The sequence below is a fragment of the Oncorhynchus tshawytscha genome, linkage group LG10 (assembly GCF_018296145.1).
Source record: "Oncorhynchus tshawytscha isolate Ot180627B linkage group LG10, Otsh_v2.0, whole genome shotgun sequence".
Classification (NCBI taxonomy): Eukaryota; Metazoa; Chordata; class Actinopteri; order Salmoniformes; family Salmonidae; genus Oncorhynchus; species Oncorhynchus tshawytscha.
In genome coordinates, this window is record NC_056438.1 from 8357673 (window position 1) to 8377229 (window position 19557).

General features: G+C 43.0%; 2 protein-coding genes across 12 annotated transcripts in view; one reads left to right on the plus strand and one right to left on the minus strand.

The window, feature by feature from the left end:
* LOC112259691 (gastrula zinc finger protein XlCGF57.1) overlaps positions 1-19557 on the plus strand; it is a 1127091-nt gene that overhangs the window by 1025662 nt on the left and 81872 nt on the right. For 2 of the 11 annotated variants that reach the window (XM_042329378.1, XM_024434306.2), the window contains exon 1: positions 17762-17928. The exons of 8 other annotated variants lie outside the window; for them this stretch is intronic. The gene's annotated coding sequence lies outside the window, so the exon portion shown is untranslated. Of the gene's footprint in view, positions 1-17258; positions 17929-19557 lie in introns of those variants that run through there. One more of the 11 variants, XM_042329366.1, reaches the window with a different exon arrangement.
* On the minus strand, positions 6682-10971 carry LOC121847588 (oocyte zinc finger protein XlCOF6-like). Its single transcript, XM_042329383.1, has 3 exons — positions 10685-10971; positions 9690-10139; positions 6682-9046 (listed from the first exon to the last, which is right to left on the minus strand). Exons 1-3 carry the CDS (start codon positions 10848-10850, stop codon positions 7239-7241), a joined length of 2424 nt encoding a protein of 807 aa, XP_042185317.1. The 5' UTR covers positions 10851-10971; the 3' UTR covers positions 6682-7238.

The window sequence follows — 19557 nt, forward strand, 5'->3', positions numbered from 1 at the left end:
GTTATGCACCCCTTACAGAATTCCACACCCCATACCACTGGTATAGGGGTCGAGGAGCGCGTCCAGGGACACGTGCCGATGCTCCACCATCTTGACCTCACCATGGACCACGTTGTCCAAACCATGGACCGCTAGGCGAGAGGGAGTTCCTCCAGCGCCTCCACCAGCACCACCAGGATCTTAGTGGGATTCGTCTCGCCATTCCGCGGGAGTACGATGGGACGGCTGCACGCTGCCAGGTTTTCCTGTTGCAGCTTGATGTCTACCTGGCAACCGTCCACCCGGCTCCTTCGGGCCGTGAGACGGTGTCCGCCCTCGTCTTGTGCCTCTTGGGGAAAGCCCTGGAGTGGGCCAATGCCGTGTGGGGAGGAGAAGCGGCGCTGGACCATTTCGAGGATTTCACCCGCCCGAGGGTAGAGCGGAGGGTGAACACCTTTTCCATCTGAGGCAGGGGACGAGGAGCGCCCAGGAGTTCGCTATGGACTTTCACACCCTGGCCACCGGATGGAACAACAGGGCCCTGATCGACCACTATCACTGCAGTTTGCACGAGGACATCCGTCGAGAGTTGGCCTGCAGGGACACCACCCTCACCTTCGACCAGCTGGGGGACCTGACCATTTGGCTGGATAACCTGCCTACCCGTGGACGTCCAGAGCGGGGTTTGTTGGTTCCATCCCCCAGCACCACCGCTCCGATGCCCATGGATCAGAGAGACCAGAGGAGGTTCCGTCTCGTGCACCATCTGTGGCCGCAGGGGTCACACTGCCGGCTGGTGCCGGGTTGGTCCCTCTGGGGGTCGAGGCAGCAGGCAGGTCACTCTGGCGTCACCCCAGGTAAGAAGGCACCATTCTCACCCAGAGCCCTCTGTTGCACACATCTTTTTGTTGGTTACTTTTCCTGAGTTTTCCCCGGATTCCCAGCATAAGGCGCTCGTCGATTCATGCGCGGCTGGGAATTTTATAGGCAGATCATTTGACCATAGTTTAGGGATCCCCATTGTTCCTGTGGCTATGCCATTCCCAGTTCACGCCTTAGAGAGTCGACCATTAGGGTCAGGGTTGATTAGGGAGGCCACCGCTGTTCCCCCCCATGTCTTTGTGTGGAATTGTTTGTTGTAAGTGCTTGTGCATATTTTGACTGGAGCGCGACGGGTTTTGTACCCACACCTTGTTATTCTGGATGCCGGTGGTTTTGATAATTAAACTGCTCCGGTTATTACCCAGTTCTGCTCTCCTGCGTCTGACTTCCCTGCCACCAGTTACGCACCCCTTACAAATAATCTCCAAAATATCGTTATTTTTTTAAAACAAGCCTTAGAACGTTGGTTACAATTTCAATTTAATCCATCTGAAAAGACAGAACAAATAATACAACAAATATTGCGGTTAAACTCAAATATACTATTTTTTAAATGTATTTTTTGAAGAATTTTTTTAAAAAGGTATAATTGTTGTGAATGATATCATAAATAGGACTGGTGGAGTTATGTCACAAATGCAGCTAACACAGACATGGAAATGTCTGCTCTACCCAAAATTACAACCAATTAATTGCAGCTTAATTAATACTTATGTCATGCAATAAATTGCAAATGAATTACTTTAAAATCATACAATGTGATTTTCTGGATTTTTGTTTTAGATTGCGTCTCTCGCAGTTGAAATGTACCTATGATAAAAAATTACAGACCTCTACATGCTTTGTAAGTAGGAAAACCTACAAAATCGGCAGTGTATCAAATACTTGTTCTCCCCACTGTATATATGTGTGTATGTATATGGATATATATATTTACCCCCAAAATATATGGGGGATTGGAAATGATGCAGACAATTACATTGGAAGCAACAATCTTTCTGCAATTTTAAGCTGATCGACCCCTTAAAAATATACATATATAATAATAATACGTTTTTAAAAACACTGCCACCTATGGATGAGTGTTTTCCTGTTTGATTATGGCCATATACAGCTCATTGAGTGCGGTCTTAGTGCCAGCATCGGTTTGTGGTGGTAAATAGACAGCTACGAAGAATATAGACAAACTCTCTTGGTGCATAGTGTGGTCTACAGCTTATCATGAGATACTCTACCTCAGGCGAGCAAAACCTCGAGACTTCCTTAGATATCGTGCACCATCTGTTGTTTAGAAATATACATAGGCCGCCACCCCTGGTCTTACCAGAGGCTGCTGTTCTATCCTGCCGATACAGTGTATAACTCGCCAGCTGTATGTTATTAATGTCGTTGTTCAGCCACGACTCGGTGAAACATAAGATATTACAGTTTTTAATGTCCCGTTGGTAGGATATACGTGCTTGTAGTTTGTCCACTTTATTATCCAGCGATTGTACGTTGGCCAATAGTACCGATGGCAAAGGCAGATTAACCACTTGTCACCGGATCCTTAAAAGGCACCCCCAAAAAATCCTCAAAAAGCTCCTTCCGCGAAACATCTGTCTCTTTCTCCAACGAATGACGGGGATGAGGTTCTGTTCGAGAGTCTGGAGTAAATCCCTCTCGTCCGACTCAATAAAGAAAAATTATTTGCCCAGTTCAAGGCGAGTAATCGCTGTTCTGATGCCCAGAGGTTATTTTCAGTCATAAGAGACGGTAGCAGCAACATTATGTACAAAATAAGTTACAAACAATGCTTTTTTTTTTTTAAATAGCACAGTTGGTTAAGATTAAACGTAAATGGCAGACATCTCGCTGCGTTTGCACCAGAAGAGGAAGTGGACAGGTTGTCCCTGGAGATCATTCTTGAAAAACTCAAATTTCTTCTGGAAACCCGGAATGCTGTTATCATACCACACACGGTGTTGTCCCGTACCTGCTGCTTATCATTCATTTGATTAAGGTGTGATGTCATGTCGGTCAAAAATGTAACTGTTGCCATCTTCTTCTCATCTTTTGAAAACTGAGTTTTCTCGTCACTCTTTTGCTCTGATAAGAAAGCTTTAGTCCAAAACCTGCCTTTGCTGAGCCATCTGACATTGTTGTGCAAGTAGTAAGTCATCAAAACTGGCATTGGCCTCTGTCAGAATGAGTCGTGGCAAGTGGTGTTGTAGGGAGGACGTTGCTCTCAAAGTTGTTTCCTCATCGTTGTCATGACCTCAGAATATTATTTTCCCCAGACTGACACAGGACAGATTGATGGATGACAACCACTCAGCGGGACGTCAGCTCAGGGGTCGAAGTTCATCACGATCTCCTAGGGCAATAACACCAGAAGTTCATGGTGAGTATAATTTCTCAGCTCTGCAACTTATTAAATAAATACCTTAGTTTTTAATAGCTTAGTGCGCCCCAAACCTTTCATCTGTGGACCTGGAGTTCCTCACCGTAATGGGACCTAGTATCCCACGAGACGAAAGAGGTATACTCACCTTGTCATGCTGAGACATTTTCATACACACCCCAAAGCATGAACCCAACACAGTAACAAAGAGGATACCCTCTGGTCTATTTGGGTCGGTGGCCCCTCCAGAGGAAATGCACAGCCAGTATTTATTCAAGCAAAGCCCTTTATAATCAGTCTACACATCCTATGGTCTCCCCAACTCTCCACCTCCAGGAAACACAATCCTGTTCCTCCTAAAGAAAAATACTAATTATATGACCCTGCATGTGTGGATAACAAGTTAACAACAACAAAATACAGCAGTAGAATATTTAACAAAAAGGCCCCAGAGAGAAAGAGGTCCTAAAAACAGACCGTCTGCAGACAAAGAAAAATGACTTGCCAACAATGACTTATATACAGTCCAGCCTCGCTGGTAAACTCCTCCCTCAACCAGTTACATCTGATTCACACAATACAGGAACACCCCCTTATCCAATCACTACTCCCCTGGTTACAAAACATCCCCCTTATCCAATCACTACTCCCCTAGTTACAAAACATCCCCCTTATCCAATCACTACTCCCCTGGTTACAAAACATCCCCCTTATCCAATCACTACTCCCCTGGTTACAAAACATCCCCCTTATCTAATCACTACTCCCCTGGTTACAAAACATCCCCCTTATCCAATCACTACTCCCCTGGTTACAAAACATCCCCCTTATCCAATCACTACTCCCCTGGATACAAAACATCCCCCTTATCCAATCACTACTCCCCTGGTTACCACCCCCTTATCCAATCACCACTCTCCTGGTTACAAAACATCCCCCTTATCCAATCACTACTCCCTAGTTACAAAACATCCCCTTATCCAATCACACCCCAATGCATGAACCCAACACAGTAACAAAGAGGATACCCTCTGGTATCCCTAGTTACAAAACATCCCCTTATCCAATCACTACTCCCTGGTTACCTCTCCCTTATCCAATCACTACTCCCCTGGTTACAAAACATCCCCCTTATCCAATCACTACTCCCTGGATACAAAACATCCCCCTTATCCAATCACTACTCCCCTGGTTACCACCCCCTTATCCAATCACCACTCTCCTGGTTACAAAACATCCCCTTATCCAATCACTACTCCCTAGTTACAAAACATCCCCCTTATCCAATCACACCCCAATGCATGAACCCAACACAGTAACAAAGAGGATACCCTCTGGTATCCCTAGTTACAAAACATCCCCCTTATCCAATCACTACTCCCCTGGTTACCTCTCCCTTATCCAATCACTACTCCCTAGTTACAAAACATCTCCCTTATCCAATCACTACTCCCCTGGTTACAACCCCCTTATCCAATCACTACCCCCTGGTTATCCAATCACTACTCCCCTGGTTACCTCTCCCTTATCCAATCACTACTCCCCTAGTTATAAAACATCCCCCTTATCCAATCACACCCCAATGCAAGAACCCAACACAGTAACAAAGAGGATACCCTCTGGTATCCCTAGTTACAAAACATCCCCCTTATCCAATCACTACTCCCTAGTTACAACCCCCTTATCCAATCACTACTCCCCTGGTTACCTCTCCCTTATCCAATCACTACTCCCCTAGTTACAAAACATCTCCCTTATCCAATCACTACTCCCTGGTTACAACCCCCTTATCCAATCACTACCCCCTAGTTACCTCTCCCTTATCCAAAACTCCCCTGGTTACCTCTCCCTTATCCAATCACTACTCCCCTGGTTACCTCTCCCTTATCCAATCACTACTCCCCTAGTTACAAAACATCCCCCTTATCCAATCACTACTCCCTGGTTACAACCCCCTTATCCAATCACCACTCTCCTGGTTACAAAGCATCCCCATTATCTAATCACTACTCTCCTAGTTACAAAACATCCCCCTTATCCAATCACTACTCCCCTAGTTACAAAACATCCCCCTTATCCAATCACTACTCCCTAGTTACAAAACATCCCCTTATCCAATCACTACTCCCTAGTTACAAAACATCCCCCTTATTCAATCACTACTCCCTAGTTACAAAACATCCCCTTATTCAATCACTACTCCCCTAGTTACAAAACATCCACCCTTATTCAATCACTACTCCCTAGTTACAAAACATCCCCCTTATCCAATCACCACTCTCCTAGTTACAAAACATCCCCCTTATCCAATCACTACTCCCCTAGTTACAAAACATCCCCCTTATCCAATCACTACTCCCTAGTTACAAAACATCCCCCTTTATCCAATCACTACTCCCCTAGTTACAAAACATCCCCTTATCCAATCACTACTCCCTAGTTACAAAACATCCCCCATTATCCAATCATTACTCCCCTAGTTACAAAACATCCCCCTTATCCAATCACTACTCCCCTGGTTACAACCCCCTTATCCAATCACCACCATCACCACCAATCACCCCTTATCCAATCAATCACCTGGTTACAAAACATCCCCATTATCCAATCACTACCCCCTAGTTACAAAACATCCCCCTTATCCAATCACTACTCCCTAGTTACAAAACATCCCCCTTATCCAATCACTACTCCCTGGTTACAAAACATCCCCTTATCCAATCACTACTCCCCTGGTTACCTATCCCTTATCCAATCAATACTCCCTGGTTACCTCTCCCTTATCCAATCACTACTCCCTAGTTACAAAACATCCCCTTATCCAATCACTACTCCCCTGGTTACAACCCCCCTTATCCAATCACCACTCTCCTGGTTACAAAACATCCCCATTATCCAATCACTACCCCCTAGTTACAAAACATCCCCTTATCCAATCACTACTCCCTAGTTACAAAACATCCCCCTTATCCAATCACTACTCCCCTAGTTACAAAACATCCCCCCTTATCCAATCACTACTCCCCTAGTTACAAAACATTCCCCATTATCCAATTACTACTCCCCTAATTACAAAACATTCCCCATTCTCCAATCACTACTCCCCTGGTTAAGTAATGCTCACATTGATTATATAAGGGGGGTGTTTTGTACAATTTCCTGAGATCGGATACATCTGGTCGGCTACTTTGAAGAATCTAAAATATGACATATTTTGATTTAACACTTTTGGTTACTACATGATTCCATATGCTACTTCATAGTTTGTCTTCACTATTATTGTACAATGTAGAAAATAGTAAAAATAAAGAAAAACCCTTGAATGAGTAGGTGTATCCAAACTTTTGACTGGTACTGTAAATCTATTTACACATGGGAATACTTGGGAACATATTCCCTCAATTTAAAAAAAATATATAAAAAATGAATCAAAAATAAATACAAAAATTCTATATATTATCTTGTTTTGCTCAGAAAACTTGCGAGCCAAATAAAACCACCAACGGGCCGCCTATTGGAAAACCCTGCATCAGATCTGGACATCTTGTATCTACATATCTGTCTACAACATTGAGTGTTCACAACTCTCCAACATCATCCCTCAGTTGTTCATCTAAAAAGTGGTGGTTGTCTGAACTGCAAATTGTCCATTTCATACACAGAGAGCAGCAACATTACCTGTTAGGTTCAGACAACAGTCCCATTATATAATTACTGTGACATTGGACTGAGCAGGATCAGGAGAACCAGTTAGAGTTGGTCCACAGGTGTATCTCAATACTCTCTTAGTCTCCTCTCTGTGTCCTCATTTACTTTCTTTGTGGTTGTTTTTCACGTGTTAGCAGATTAGTCTTCTGAATTAATATATTATCACAGACTGAGCAGCCATGTTGTTTCCGATTTAATTTTTTCCCTCAGTTACTACAGCTAAATGGTTTATCTCTGCTGTGAGTCTGTGTGTAGTTAAGGTCTCCTTGCGATTGAAACTTTTCCCTCAGTCACCACAGCTAAATGGTTTCTCTCCTGTGTGAATCAGTTTATGTCTCATTAGGCCCCTCTTATAAATAAAACTCTTCCCACAGTCACCACAGGTGAATGGTTTCTCTGCTGTGTGAGTCCGTTCGTGAGTGTTTAGGCTCACCTTCCGATTGAAGCCTTTCCCACACTCATCACAGCTAAATTGTTTCTCTCTGGTGTGAGTCAGTTTGTGCGTAGTTAAGGTATCCTTGCGATTGAAGCTTTTCTCACAGTCACCACAGCTAAATGGTTTCTCTCTGGTGTGAGTCAGTTTATGCCTGGTTAGGTTCCTTTTGAGATGGAAGCTTTTCCCACAGTCACCACAGCTAAATGGTTTCTCTCTGGTGTGAGTCAGTTTATGCCTGGTTAGGTTCCTTTTGAGATGGAAGCTTTTCCCACAGTCACCACAGCTAAATGGTTTCTCTCTGGTGTGAGTCCGTTCATGAGTGGTTAGGCTCAACTTCTGATTGAAGCCTTTCCCACACTCATCACAGCTAAATTGTTTCTCTCTGGTGTGAGTCAATTTGTGCAAAGTTAAGGTATCCTTCCGATTGAAGCTTTTCCCACAGTCACCACAGGTAAATGGCTTCTCTCTGGTGTGAGTCAGTTTGTGCCTAGTTAGGTTGCTTTTGAGATGGAAGATTTTCCCACAGTCACCACAGCTAAATGGTTTCTCTCTGGTGTGAGTCAATTTATGCCTGGTTAGGCTCCTTTTGACATGGAAGCTTTTCCCACAGTCACCACAGCTAAATGGTTTCTCTGCTGTGTGAGTCAGTTCATGAGAGGTTAGGCTCACCATCCGATTGAAGCCTTTCCCACACTCATCACAGCTAAATGGTTTCTCTTTGGTGTGAGTCAGTTTGTGCGTAGTTAAGGTCTCCTTCCGATTGAAGCTTTTCCCACAGTCACCACAGGTGAATGGCTTCTCTCCTGTGTGAGTCAGTTTATGCCTGGTTAGGAAATCCGTGCGATTGAAGCTTTTCCCACACTCACCACAGGTAAACGGTTTCTCTCCTGTGTGAATCCTCATGTGTCTGGACAGAACTCCTTTGAGTTTGAAGGTCTTTCCACAAACAGGGCAGGTGCAGGGTTTACCACTGTGACAGAGTCGGACATGGGCCTTCAGTTTACAGGTGGAGTTGTAGCGTTTTTGGCAGGAACTACATTCACTGGGTATCTTACTGTAGAGAGTCACGTGTCTCTGCAGGTCAGCTTTCAGAACAAATCTTGCACCACAGTCACGGCAGTAGTAGGTTTTTCTAGCTGTGGTGCTGGGTTTGGAACAGTGTTCCCCCATTGGACTGGGACTGGGATCCAATGGTGGACTGGGATCCAATGGTGGACTGGGATCCAATGGTGGACTGGGATCCAATGGTGGGCAGCTGTCAAGTCCTACTGTGTAGCTGCTTACAGCTGAACTGTGTCTGGAGGCATTGTTTTGATTATCTGGAGGGTAACAGGGAATGTTGAGACCCTTAATGTGGGTCACAGTGACAGAAGGTTTGAGATTCACTGGTTTAGAGTCTCTCTCTCTGTTCTCCACAGTCTTGGTTTGGTCCTCCTGATCACATTCACTTTTCACACAGGAAGTAGTGAATATGGAGTCTTTGGTATCAAAGAGACCTTGAAGCTGCTCTTCCTCCTGACTGGTCCTGACTTCCTCCTGTTCCTCTTTAATCTGTTTGGTCTCTGGGTCCTTCTGTCCCAGACTGGGGCTCCACTCCTGCTCACAGTGCTGCTGCTCAGGGGGAACCTCCTCTTCAGAGACAGAGAGCTGCAGGGAGTCTGGAGGGAAAGAGAGGAGGAGCAGAAGTTATTTATATACCACAGAATTCAAAAGAACACTTGAATCACAAATGTGAATTATAGATCTCAATGATTTTTTAATTGAAAATGTCTTTATTTGGCATTGATCCTAAATAATAACAGGAGCTAAAATAATGTACGATACAGATAAATAGTTTTACTGCTCCCAAACTTGATATTTTAATAAAGCTTGTACACGTCCTAATGATTTGAAAGATTTCTCAGAAAACTAGATGTTTTGATCACCGTATGCTTAGTAGAGGTCGACCTCTAATGCTTACTTCTATTATGACCTCACAACGTTGAAGGTGAGCAGAGTCAGGGGTCTACAGGGCCGATGCCGTACTCAGCCTACTGACATCAATATAATATGGAATTACTAGTGTGAACGTAAACATACTCACCGTCTCTAATGAAATGCATTGGAGTCAGAAAGGCTGTGCTATATAAGCTATTTCAATTATCTTTTCTTGACAGATAACTTTTTAGTTATGCCTGGTGAATCTTAGCTATATTATAAACTGTTCTTTAAAAATGGATGCAATGGAGATCACTGTTAGCGGAAACAGTTTATTAACTAAGTAGAACCGTAGCTAGCTAGGTATTAGATCTACATACTAACCTATTCTACATAGTTGTATCTCTGGTGTCCTCCGCAGCAGTCTCCGTAGCAGATCATTCTCCTCCTGGTACTCTGCTACAGTTTCCTCAATCGCACCAAGAATCTCAACAGCAGCAGATGTCGTTAAACATTCATTTAAAAACACACAAAACAACTGTAGTTTAGATGTTTTCAGTGGACTGAGAGTTGGGTGTTCAGCTAGTACGGCTTCTTGACATGGGTCCTTCTGATCACATTCACTTTTCACACAGGAAGTAGTTAATATGGAGTCTTTGGTATCAACGAGCCCTTGAAGCTGCTCTTCCTCCTGACTGGTCCTGACTTCCTCCTGTTCCTCTTTAATCTGTTTGGTCTCTGGGTCCTTCTGTCCCAGACTGGGGCTCCACTCCTGCTCACAGTGCTGCTGCTCAGGGGGAACCTCCTCTTCAGAGACAGAGAGCTGCAGGGAGTCTGGAGGGAAGGAGAGGAATAGCAGAGGTTTACACTCCCTTATGTATATATTTAGACAGTGAAACTACCATTTACAAATGTGTCTCTGTACTCCAGAATTTGGGATTTGAGATCAAATGTTCATAATATCCATTTTACCATTTAGAAATCAAAGCACTTATGTATCTAGTCCCACAATGTGAATTAGTCAGAAGCATTTGGATAAGTTATTAGAGTAGTCAGAAATGTAGTATTTGATCCCATATTCATTACACACATTAAGCTCATTATTCATGATTTGTTCGTGATTATCCACAATCATAGTATCATCCACATGAATGTAGTCGTGTTCAGAAACATATTATATTCTTATTTACAATAAGAAATGGACTCCAAAAGTACAATGCATTACACTTGAAATGTTAGTCATTTAGCAGACGCTCTTATCTCCAGCAATTACCGGAGACATGAGGGTTAAGTGCTCAAGCGCACATGGACAGATTTTTCACCTAATGTGGAAATAGTGAAGGGGCTAAATACTTTCCGAATGCACTGTACAGACGTACCTGTACTACATAGTTTAACCTCCGGTTTGATCCCCAGCAGTCTCCGTAGCCGATCATTCTCCTCCTGGTACTCCACTACCTTTTTCTCAACTGCACCGAAAATCTCCACAGCAGCCGCAGTTAAGCGCTCATTTAAAAACACACGCAACAACTGTTGTTTTGACATTTTAAGGTGACTGATAACGAGTTGGCTATTCAGCAGGTCGTTTCCTCCACGAGGAAAGAATAGTGGTCACAAAAAAACTAATCCACTCGTAATTTCACTTCCGCATTTTCCTTCTGTTTGTTTCAACGGGTGGCAAGCCCATAAACACATCACAGCGCCTCTGTGTGGAGCGTTAACTACATGGTACAGACTGGTAGTGATAATGGAAATAGATAGCTACATGTGGGGAAAACGTCATAATATATTTTAACACTTATTGTATGAACTGAATTGAAAGACAACTCATTGTAACACAGGCGACTCCTGAAAGCTGCAACGGCTTGGGACTTCATTCTCAAATCAAATAACATTTTATTGGTCACATACATATGGTTAGCAGATGCGAAATGATTGTGCTTCTAGTTCCGACAGCGCAGTAATATCTACCACAAAATCTAACAATTCCCCAAAACAACTATCTAATACACACAAATCTAAAGGGGTGAATGAGAATATGTACATACAAATATATGGATGAGTGATGGCCGAGCGACAATAGATGGTATAAAATACAGTATATACAGTTGAAGTCGGAAGTTTACATACACCTTAGCCAAATTAATTTAAACTCAGTTTTTCACAATTCCTGACATTTAATCCTTGTAACAATTCCCTATCTTAGGTCAGTTAGGATCACCACTTTATTTTAAGAATGTGAAATGTCAGAATGATAGTAGAGAGAAAGATTTATTTCAGCTTTAATTTCTTTCATCACATTCCCAGTGGGTCAGAAGATTACATACACTCAATTAGTATTTGGTAGGATTGACTTTAAATTGTTTAACTTGGGTCAAGCGTTTCGGGTAGCCTTCCAGAAGCTCCCCACAATAAGTTGGGTGAATTTTGGCTCATTCCTCCTGACAGAGCTGGTGTAACTGAGTCAGGTTTGTAGGCCTCCTTGCTCGCACACATTTTTTCAGTTCTGCCCACAAATTTTCTATAGGATTGAGGTCAGGGCTTTGTGATGGCCACTCCAATACCTTGACTTTGTTGTCCTGAAGCCAACTTAGGAAGTATGCTTGGGGTCATTGTCCATTTGGAAGACCCATTTGCGACCAAGCTTTAACTTCCTGACTGATGTCTTGAGGTGTTGCTTCAATATATCCACATAATTTTCCATCCTCATGATGTCATCTATTTTATAAAGTGCACCAATCCCTCCTGCAGCAAAGCACGCCCACAACATGATGCTGCCACCCCCGTGCTTCACAGTTGGGATGGTGTTCTTCGGGCTTGCAAGACTCCCCCTTTGTCCTCCAAACATAACGATGGTCATTATGGCGAAACAGTTCTATTTTTGTTTCATCAGACCAGATGATTTTTCTCCAAAAAGTACGATCTTTGGCCCAATTTGCAGTTGCAAACCCTAGTCTGCTTTACTGTGGATATAGATACTTTTGTACCTCTTTCCTCCAGCATCTTCACACTGTCCTTTGCTGTTCTGGGATTGATTTGCACTTATTGCACCAAAGTACGTTAATCTCTAGAAGACAGAACGTCTTCCTGAGTGGTATGATGGCTGTGTGGTCCCATGGTGTTTATACTTTCATACTATTGTTTGTACAGATGAACGTGGTACCTTCAGGTGTTTGGAGATTGCTCCCAAGGATGAACCAGACTTGTGGAGGTCTACAATTTGTTTTTTGAGGACTTATTTTCCCATGACGTCAAGCAAAGAAGCACTGAGTTTGAAATCCATCCACAGGTACACCTCCAATTGACTCAAATGTCAATTATCCTATCAGAAGCTTCTAAAGCCATGACATAATTTTCTGGAATTTCCCAAGCTATTTAAAGGCACAGTCAAATTAGTGTATGTAAACTTCTGACCCACTGGAGCACAACTCCAATACAGTGAATAAGTGAAATAATCTGTCTGTTATTAATTGTTGGAGAAAATGACTTGTGTCATGCACAAAGTAGATGTCCTAACCGTCTTGCCAAAACTATAGTTTGTTAACAAGAAATTTGTGGAGTGGTTGAAAAACGAGTTTCAGTCTCTCGGTCCCAGCTTTGATGCACCTGTACTGACCTCGCCTTCTGGATTGTAGAGGTGTGAAAAGACAGTGGCTCAGGTGGTTGTTGTCCTTGATGATCTTTTTGGCCTTCCTGTGACATCGGGTGCTGTATGTGTCATGGAGGGCAGGTAGTTTGCCCCCGGTGATGCGTTGTGCAGACTGCACCACCCTCTGGAGAGCCTTGTGGTTGCGGGCGGTGCAGTTGCCGTACCAGGCGGTGATACAGCCCGACAGGATGTTCTCAATTGTGCATCTGTAAAATCTTGTGAGGGTTTTAGGTGACTAGACAAATTTCTTCAGCCTCCTGAGGTTGAAGAGGCGCTGTTGTGCCTTCTTCACCACACTGTCTGTGTGGGTGGACCATTTCAGTTTGTTTGTGATGTGTATGCCAAGTAACTTAAAGCTTTCCACCTTCTCCACTGCTGTCCCGTCGATGTGAATAGGAAGGTGCTCCCTCTGCTGTTTCCTGAAGTCCACGATCATCTCCTTTGTTTTGTTGATGTTGAGTGAGAGGTTGTTTTCCTTACACCACACTCCGAGTGCCTCCATATAGGCTGTCTCGTCGTTGTTGGTGATCAAGCCTACTACTGTTGTGTTGTCTGCAAACGTGATGATTGAGTTGGAGGCGTTCTTGGCCACGCAGTCATGGGTGAACAGGGAGTACAGGAGGGGTCTGAGCATGCACCCTTGTGGGGCCTCAGTGTTGAGGATCAGCGAAGTGGAGATGTTGTTTCCTACCTTCACTACCTGGGGGGGACGGCCCTTCAGGAAGTCCAGGACCCAGTTGCACAGGGTGGGGTTGAGACCCAGGGCCTCAAGCTTAATGATGAGCTTGGAAGGTACTATGGTGTTGAATGCTGAGCGGTAGTCAATGAACTGTAAAAACACCTCCAGGCTGTGTAAGGGCTATTTTACCAAGAAGGAGAGTGATGGAATGCTGCATCAGATGACCTGGCCTCAATAATCCTAGTACTCAACCAAATTGAGATGGTTTGGAATGAGTCAAACTGCAGAGTGATGGAAAAGCAGCCAACAAGTGCTCAGCATATGTGGGAACTCCTTCAAGACTGTTGGAAAAGCATTCCAGGTGAAGCTGGTTGAGCGAATGCCAAGCGTGTGCAAAGCTGTCATTAAGCAAAGGGTGGCTATTTGAAGAATCTCAAGTATAAAATATAACACTTTTTTGGTTACTACATGATTCCATATTTGTTATTTCCTATTGTTGATGTCTTCACTATTATTCTTCAACGTAGAAAATAGTAAAAATTAAGAAAAACCCTTGAATGAGTAGGTGTTCTAAAACATTTGACCAGCAGTGTACATATCTGTCTCGTTATTCTATCTGTGTTAAATGTGCAGCACGTTAATGGCTTCTGCCACCTGCAATCAACATTGTTTCAGGGAAAAGTGGTCACTTGAAGCTGATTGGTTTTCAGTGTTAATTATGATAACCATATGCTAATATATTGGGAATTCGGCAAATATTGATATCAACAATTGAATAATCTATATCAAAAACAGTATTCATTGATTATAACTATAGCTAGCTACCAGTATATCTAAATACGAACCTATTCTACATAGTTGTATCTTTGGTGTCCTCCGCAGCAGTCTCCGCAGCTGATCATTCTCCTCCTGGTACTCCACTACCGTTTTCTCAACTGCCCCGAAAATCTCCACGGCAGCCGCCAATAAACGATCATTTAAAAAGTAAGTAAGATGACGCTGGAGATGGTGCCAGAGCAGAAGGCGTTTTACGTGCCCCCAACCGATTGTGTTTTTTTGTTCGTTTATCTGCATTGTTTGTAACTTATTTGTTTGACTTATTTTGTACATAATGTTTCTGCTACCGTCTCTTATGACTGAAAATAACTTCTAGACATCAGGACTGCGATTACTCACCACGGACTAGCAAAATCCTTTTTCTTCTTTCCCGACTTTGACGAACCCGAGGCGGAGGATATACGGCTCCCTCGGGAACAGGCACCAACCCCCGTGATCTGCATGAAGAGGAGATGGAGAAAGAGGGGCCGGTGAGCGGGCTGCCTTCTGAGAATTCGTAGGCGATTGAATTAACCCCCACTTCCCTCAATTCTACTTGCAAACGTGCAATCTTTGGACAATAAAATCGACAAGTTACATGGAAGATTAAAATACCAACGGGACATTAAAAACTGTAACATCTTATGCTTCATGGAGTCGTGGCTGAACGATGACAATATTAACATACAGCTGGCTGGTTATACGATGTACCGGCAGGATAGAACTGCTGCAAGGGGCGGCGGACTATGTATTTTTGTAAATAACAGATGATATCTAAGGAAGTCTCGAGCTATTGCTCACCTGAGGTAGAGTATATCATGATAAGCTGTAGGCCACACTACCTACTGAGAGAGTTCTCATCTGTAATCTTCGTAGCTGTTTACATACCAACTCAGTCAGAAGTTGGCACTAAGATAGCATTGAATGAGCTGTATTCCGCCATAAGCAAACAAGAAAATGCTCACCCAGAGGCGGCGCTCCTAGTTGTCACGTTCTGACCTTAGTTCCTTTGTTGTGTCTTTGTTTTAGGTTGGTCAGGGCATGAGTTGGGGTGGGTTGTCTATGTTCTTTTTTCTATGTTATATTTTCTATGTGTTTGGCCTAGTATGGTTCTCAATCAGAGGCAGGTGTCGTTCGTTGTCTCTGATTGAGAATCATACTTAGGTAGCCTTTTCCCACCTGTGTTTTGTGGGTGATTATTTTTATGTTTAGTGTTTTTTTCGTCACCTTACAGAACTGTTTCAGTTTCGTTTCATTCTCTTTGTTATTTTGTTTAGTGTTCTGAGTTTAAATAAATATGATCATGAACACTTACCACGCTATGCTTTGGTCCTCCTCTCCTTCCACCTAAGACAACCGTTACACTAGTAGCCAGGGACTTTAATGCAGGAAACTTAGATCAGTTTAACCAAATTTCTATCAGCATGTTAAATGTGCAACCAGGGGGAAAATAATTCTGGACCACCTATACTTCACAAACAGAGACGCATACAAAGCTCTCCATTTGGTAAATCTGACCATAATTCCATTCTCCTGATTCCTGTTTACAAGCTAAAATTAAACCAGGAAGCAGCAGTCACTAGATGAATAAAACAGTGGTCCGATGAAGCAGATGCTAAGCTACAGGACTATTTTCATAGCACGAGTTACATGGAAATGACAAAGAGCTCTTATAGGACCAGGGCACAAATAATAATAACATAATAATAATCATTTTTCTCTTTATTCATCAAAAATTGTGAATAACCCACCACAAGTTAATGAGAAGGGTGTGATTGAATGGATGCTCATAATATACTTAAGTATATTTAAAACCAAATATTTTAGACTTTTACACAAGTTTTATTTTACTGGGTGACTTTCACCTTTACTTGAGTCATTTTGTATTAAGGTATCTTTTACTCAGTTGGATACTTATTCCACCACAGGTGCTGGGCATCTTGCCTTTCTGAAATAAGCCCACAGAAATACACCTATGAGGAACAGCATGAAGGAGCTTTGAACGTAATTAAACTTCTGAGAGTTGGCTTAACATTGGACCAGAGCTAGCTAGCTATCGACCTTGTGTGTGCAGAGCGGCACCAGAATAAATATTTAAATTTGTTTGACCCTTTTTGTAGTTAATACATCCATTGTATAATGTGATAACTGTAGTGTCAAAAAAGTGAATAATTTCTTCTCTAATGAAAAATCTTTCTCCCTAATTTCTTAATCACGCTTGTAACGTCAGTACGGCAGGTGCAGTAACCTATGCTCCGGAGGGGGAGGGGCAGGTAACCTACACATACATACGCCCCACTGAGACGCACACTGGCAAAGATTTTCAGCTGGCAGATAGACACTGGAATACGTTTTTGAGTGACAGAGTAAGAGCTTTGCATAGGCACTTTGTTGCATTTTTTTGTGGGGCTGGAAAAAATCCCTGGAATGTAAAATAATGTTATTAACCGGTTCCCTAGCTTTTAAAATAATGGTTCTGTTCCGGAACATTATAGATCACTTTTATTTGCGGTTCTGATTCTGTTCCTCAAGAAATTGATGATTGCTATTAATATTCTCTGGTTTAGTGCAAGATGTCACATCAGTCCCAAGTGGTTGCAGTTGTCAGGAGTCGCCTGTGTTGCAATGTGTTGTCTTTTAATTCGGTTCATAGAATGAACGATCATCCTAGATCCCCCTATTACTTAATATAACGTTTTCCCCACATTGTAGTTATTTCTTTCCACTCTCACTGACTGGTCTGTACCTTGTAGTAAAACCCCATCCACGTGGGGCACTGTGTTGTACTTATGGGATCTCCTCCCGTTGATATTATAGAAGAAGAAGACAATGCGGAAGTGAAACGGATCAGCGGCTAAGATTTTTTTCACTAGCCCTGTGGCGGCAGGGTCGTTACTAGTTAACACAGCCACAAAGTCATAAACCCCGTCTATTTCTATATTGTATGTTATTATAATGTGATTTAAAACCTAACCACTTATGCCTAATCTTAAATTAAGACCAAAAATCTATATTTTGTTATCATAAATGTTGACGATATAGCCATCTGTACGATATGTTGACTTTGTGCTGTGGCAACTAGTAGAAACCAAGACTGTTCTCAGGTTGTGGTATGTACCGTCGCGTCGTGGACAATTGTATCGTTTTAGCTAACCCTAACCTGCTACGAAAAGTCACTGGCAGACTTGCCCCGATAACAGTCTTGGTTGCCACTAATACAACAGCAGCGGGTTTATTTTGTTTGTGGACACCATTATTTCCTCTTGAACGAAACCATACTAGCCGAATTACCCAACTCTCATTCGACTGAAACAGGTCTCATCTACAGTCGTTTCGTGTGTTTTTAAATGAGCGTTTATCGGCGGCTGCTGTGGATATTTTTGGGGCCGTTGAGAAAACGGTAGTGGAGTACCAGGAGGAGAATGATCGGCTACGGAGACTGCTGCGGAGGACACCAGAGATACAACTATGTAGAATAGGTTCGTATGTACATCTACTGATAGTTAGCTATAGTTCTACTCAATTAATACCGTTAAGGCGAACAGTGATTACCATTTCTTAAAAACAGTTAACTTTATTTAATTTATTTAATTAAACAAGTCAGTTTAAGAACAAATCATTATTTACAATGACGGCCTAACGCAGACGACGCTGGGCCAATTGTGCGAAGCCCTATGGGACTCCCAATCACGGCCGGTTGTGATACAGCCCAGGATCGAACCAGGGTCTGTAGTGATGCCCCTCGAAAGCCCATCTACTATAACTTTTGACCGTGAATGGATTAAAAAGTTGTTTTTGTCACAAGGCTATTTGAAATGGAATACAGTTATCTCCACTCAGTTACATCTAAAGGCAGTATTAGGTCATAGCTTCAGATTAGCCCAAATGTAGACACCTTTGTTAAGTAATTTATTAAATAAGGGTCTAAGGTTCATAAACCATAATTACCTTCAGCGCCTATTGATGAAGGTACACTATGTATACCACTAGGCTACCATCCGGCGGCAGGGTAGCCTAGTGGTTAGATTGTTGGACTAGTAACCGAAAGGTTGCAAGTTCAAATCCCTGAGCTAACAAGGTAACCCACTGTTCATAGGCCATCATTGAAAATAAGAATTTGTTCTTAACTGACTTGCCTAGTTAAATAAAGGTACATTTTTAAAAAACACAGCAGTATGTGGACACAGGCGAAGGTAGCCTAGTGGTTAGAGCAGGTAGCCTAGTGGTTAGAGCAGGTAGCCTAGTGGTTAGAGCAGGTAGCCTAGTGGTTAGAGGTAGGTAGCCTAGTGGTTAGAGGTAGGTAGCCTAGTGGTTAGAGTGTTGGGCCAGTAACCGAAAGGTTGCTGGATAGAATCCCCCAGCTGACAAGGTAAAAATCTGTCTTTCTGCCCCTGAGCAAGGCAGTTAACCCACTGTTCCCCCTGCACCTCTCTGATCACCCTTTCCCTACCCCTTCAAATTATTTGGATTATTTGGCTATTCATAAACTGCCAGGTGTATAAAATTGAACACAGCCATGCAAAAAAACGTACTACCCTCTCCACTAACGCTACCTGCCCCAGTGCATAGTGGCAACTGTAAAGTTTGGTGGATGAGGAATAACAGTCCGGGGCTGTTTTTCATGAATCGGGCTAGGTCCCTTAGTTCCATTGAAGCAAAATCTTAACCCTGATGCTGTGATTTTTCAAGCCTGTGTGTGTGAATGATAAACGGATTGCACTGCCAAAATAGGCTTTATTGTAAAAATGTATGAAAACAAAAATGTGCATTTTGGACTTAACACGGGAGAAATTAGCAGAAGGGATGAGTTTGGCCAAGAGTTTACATTTACAAGGGAGGAGACTTTATCACAATTGTTAACAGCATCCCCGCTCTGCAGAAGTAAAACAGGAAATTCTCTCTTTCTTTCTCTCTCGGAGGACCTGAGCCCTAGGACCATGCCTCAGGACTACCTGACATGATGACTCCTTGCTGTCCCCAGTCCACCTGGCCGTGCTGCTGCTCCAGTTTCAACTGTTCTGCCTTATTATTATTGGACCATGCTGGTCATTTATGAACATTTTAACATCTTGGCCATGTTCTGTTATAATCTCCACCCGGCACAGCCA

Excerpts from the sequence above, each read along its gene's own strand:
- LOC121847588 (XM_042329383.1), bottom strand. The coding sequence starts at position 10,850 with ATGTCAAAACAACAGTTGTTGCGTGTGTTTTTAAATGAGCGCTTAACT. Across the intron at positions 10,140-10,684 it reads GGTTAAACTATGTAGTACAG|ACTCCCTGCAGCTCTCTGTC; the intron begins GTACGTCTGTAC and ends CCTTCCCTCCAG. Across the intron at positions 9,047-9,689 it reads GATACAACTATGTAGAATAG|ACTCCCTGCAGCTCTCTGTC; the intron begins GTTAGTATGTAG and ends CTTTCCCTCCAG.